The sequence below is a fragment of the Pipra filicauda genome, unplaced genomic scaffold (genome assembly GCF_003945595.2).
Source record: "Pipra filicauda isolate LSUMZ 115617 unplaced genomic scaffold, ASM394559v2 scaffold24_size8852520_pilon, whole genome shotgun sequence".
Taxonomy (NCBI): domain Eukaryota; kingdom Metazoa; phylum Chordata; class Aves; order Passeriformes; family Pipridae; genus Pipra; species Pipra filicauda.
In genome coordinates this window covers 3,294,570-3,297,239 of record NW_024104365.1, presented here as the reverse complement: position 1 = coordinate 3,297,239, position 2,670 = coordinate 3,294,570, and the positions used below count along the sequence as shown (strand labels likewise).

The window sequence follows — 2,670 nt, the reverse complement described above, 5'->3', positions numbered from 1 at the left end:
GCGGCGGCCTCTCCCCCTCGGCTGCACGGACCCTCCGCCGGGAAAACCCCAAAACACCCAAAAACACCCCGCATGCGCCGATCCCGAGCCCTCCCCGCGCCGCTGGCCCGAGAGGGGGCGTGGCGAATGGTGGCCCCGCCCCCCCGACGGAAGGCCCCGCCCCCGCCCGCGCGCCCCGCCGGCGGCGCGCAGGCCGCGTGCGGGCATATAGGGCGGTGCGCGGCGCGGGGGCACGCGGGGCGCGCGCGGTACCTGCGGCCGCGCCGACGGGGCGGGAGGAGGGGGCGGCTGCTGGACCCCCCCCCCCCCGCCGGGCGCGGAGCTGGGCAGGGCGCCGCCGGGCGCGGACCGCCGAGGATTTTAATTAGGTGTGTCCCCCCCTCCCCGCCTCCTCCTCCGCCGCCACCGCCTCCTCCTCCCTCCGCCCCCCGCCGCTCCCGCCCGCCCCGCCGCCCCTCCGAGTCGGCGGCCAAGAAAACCCAGAGAGACCTGGCGGCTGCCGGAGAAGGGGGAGCTGCACGGCAGGCGGAGCGCCCCGTATCCCGCCGAAACTTAGGGAAGTTTGTCCGGCGGCGCGAACCAGGAGGCCCGCGGTGCCCGGCGCCCGGCGAGTATGTGCGAGGAGCGGACTGCTCGCCGCGCCCCCTCGGGCGGAGCGGGGCGGCTGTAAGCGGGGCGGCCCGCGCCCCCCAGGGCCCTCACCGCAGCGCCTGAGCCGCCGCGGGCCCCGTCCCGCCCGGCCCCGCACTGCTCCGTGGCGGGCTGCCCTCCGAGCTCTGCGGGCGGCGATGGCACGGGGCGGGCTGTGACGGGCGCCCCGTTAAGGGCTCGCCGCCTCACCGGAGACCGCCGGAGAGCATCGCGTCCGCAGCAAAACGAGGACCCCCACGCCCCGCGCCTCTCGCCTGCCGCCGGCTCCCGTTCTCGCCGTCGAGACGTCTCTGCGATCCCGTCTGAACTCCGTGCGCTGTCGCCTGCGGGGAGCATCGAGGAAGAGCCCTGGCCCGGAGATAGGCAGCGCGGGGAGAGGCTCCGAGGCCCAGGCGGGGAGCGGAGCCCGTCCCGCCCAAGCCGCCCGCCGCAGCGCCCTGACGGGGAGGCGCCGCTGCCGCTCGGAAGCGCCCCGCGCCCGGAGTGAGGCCACCGGGTACCGCCGCCCCGCGCCCGTAGGAGCCGGTGCCGCCGCGTCTGGGTACTCGCCGAGATTGGTTTTGAAGGAGCGGACCGCGGCGGGGGCGAGGAAGAGGAGGCGGGAGACGAGCCCGGAGGAGGCGGCCGCCAGAGCGGGGCGGGCGGCGGCTCGCCGGGGCGGCAGGGGGACACCATGTCCAAGCCGGTGGACCACGTCAAGAGGCCGATGAACGCTTTCATGGTGTGGTCACGGGCGCAGCGACGGAAGATGGCCCAGGAGAACCCCAAGATGCACAACTCTGAGATCAGCAAGCGCCTGGGCGCCGAGTGGAAGCTGCTGACTGAATCGGAGAAGCGGCCCTTCATCGACGAGGCCAAGCGGCTGCGAGCCATGCACATGAAGGAACACCCCGACTACAAGTACCGGCCGCGGCGGAAGCCCAAGACGCTGCTCAAGAAGGACAAGTTCGCCTTCCCCGTGCCCTACGGGCTGGGCGGCGTGGCGGACCACGAGCACCCGCACGGGCTGAAGGCGGGCGGGCTGCACGGCGGCGCGGCCGGCGGGCTGGTGCCCGAGTCGCTCCTGGCCAACCCCGAGAAGGCGGCAGCCGCCGCCGCCGCTGCCGCCGCCCGCGTCTTCTTCCCCCAGTCGGCCGCCGCCGCTGCCGCTGCCGCCGCCGCCGCCGCCGCCAGCAGCCCCTACTCCCTGCTGGACCTGGGCTCCAAAATGGCCGAGATCTCATCTTCCTCCTCTTCCTCGGGCTCCGGGCTGCCCTACGCCTCCTCGTTGGGCTACCCCGGCGCCGGCGGGGCGGGCGCTTTCCACGGGGCCGCCGCCGCCGCCGCCGCCGCCGCGGCCGCCGCCGGGGGGCACACGCACTCGCACCCGTCGCCCGGTAACCCGGGCTACATGATCCCCTGCAACTGCAGCGCCTGGCCCGGCCCGGGGCTGCAGCCGCCGCTGGCCTACATCCTCCTGCCGGGCATGGGCAAGCCCCAGCTGGACCCTTATCCCGCAGCCTATGCCGCGGCACTATGACCCACGGCCGGAGGAGGCCCGCGCAGAGCTCCGGCGCCCGCCTGGATGTGTGCCGGCACATCCGTGCGCACGGGGAGGGGGGCGAGCCGCCGCTGGGGCCGCGGAGGGTGACCGGGCCAGGCGATGGGGAGCGCCGGGGCGGCGGACGACCTGTTGCTCGTCCCCTGCCTGCTGCCCCGGTTAGACCTTGTGTGTGTTGCATGCAGTCTGTGCAGATAGCCCAGCTGAAACAGAAGAGAAAAAAATGCAAAAAAAAAAAAATGAAAAAAAAGAAAAAAAAAAAAAAAAAAAAAAAAAAAGAAAAGAAAAGAACCGATCCGCCCTGCCCTCAAAGTGCTTGTTCGGGACAGACTCGGGGAGCAACATCCCTTGGCCGGCTCTGGCTTTCCCCTCCGTCGCTCCCGGCGTGGTGCTGGATTCGGAACAGTCCCGTTTTAGAACCCCTGCCACCGAGAGGAGAGACGAGGAAGCCGGGGGCAAGGGGGATGGTGAGGTCCCGG

At 72.9% G+C, this 2,670-nt stretch overlaps 1 protein-coding gene across 1 annotated transcript; it reads left to right on the top strand.

The window, feature by feature from the left end:
- Positions 1-368: 368 nt before the first annotated feature.
- On the top strand, positions 369-2,424 carry SOX21 (SRY-box transcription factor 21). Its single transcript, XM_027724720.2, has one exon. It carries the CDS (start codon positions 1,325-1,327, stop codon positions 2,168-2,170), a length of 846 nt encoding a protein of 281 aa, XP_027580521.1. The 5' UTR covers positions 369-1,324; the 3' UTR covers positions 2,171-2,424.
- The last annotated feature ends 246 nt before the right edge of the window (positions 2,425-2,670 follow it).

Excerpts from the sequence above, each read along its gene's own strand:
- SOX21 (XM_027724720.2), top strand. The coding sequence starts at position 1,325 with ATGTCCAAGCCGGTGGACCACGTCAAGAGGCCGATGAACGCTTTCATG.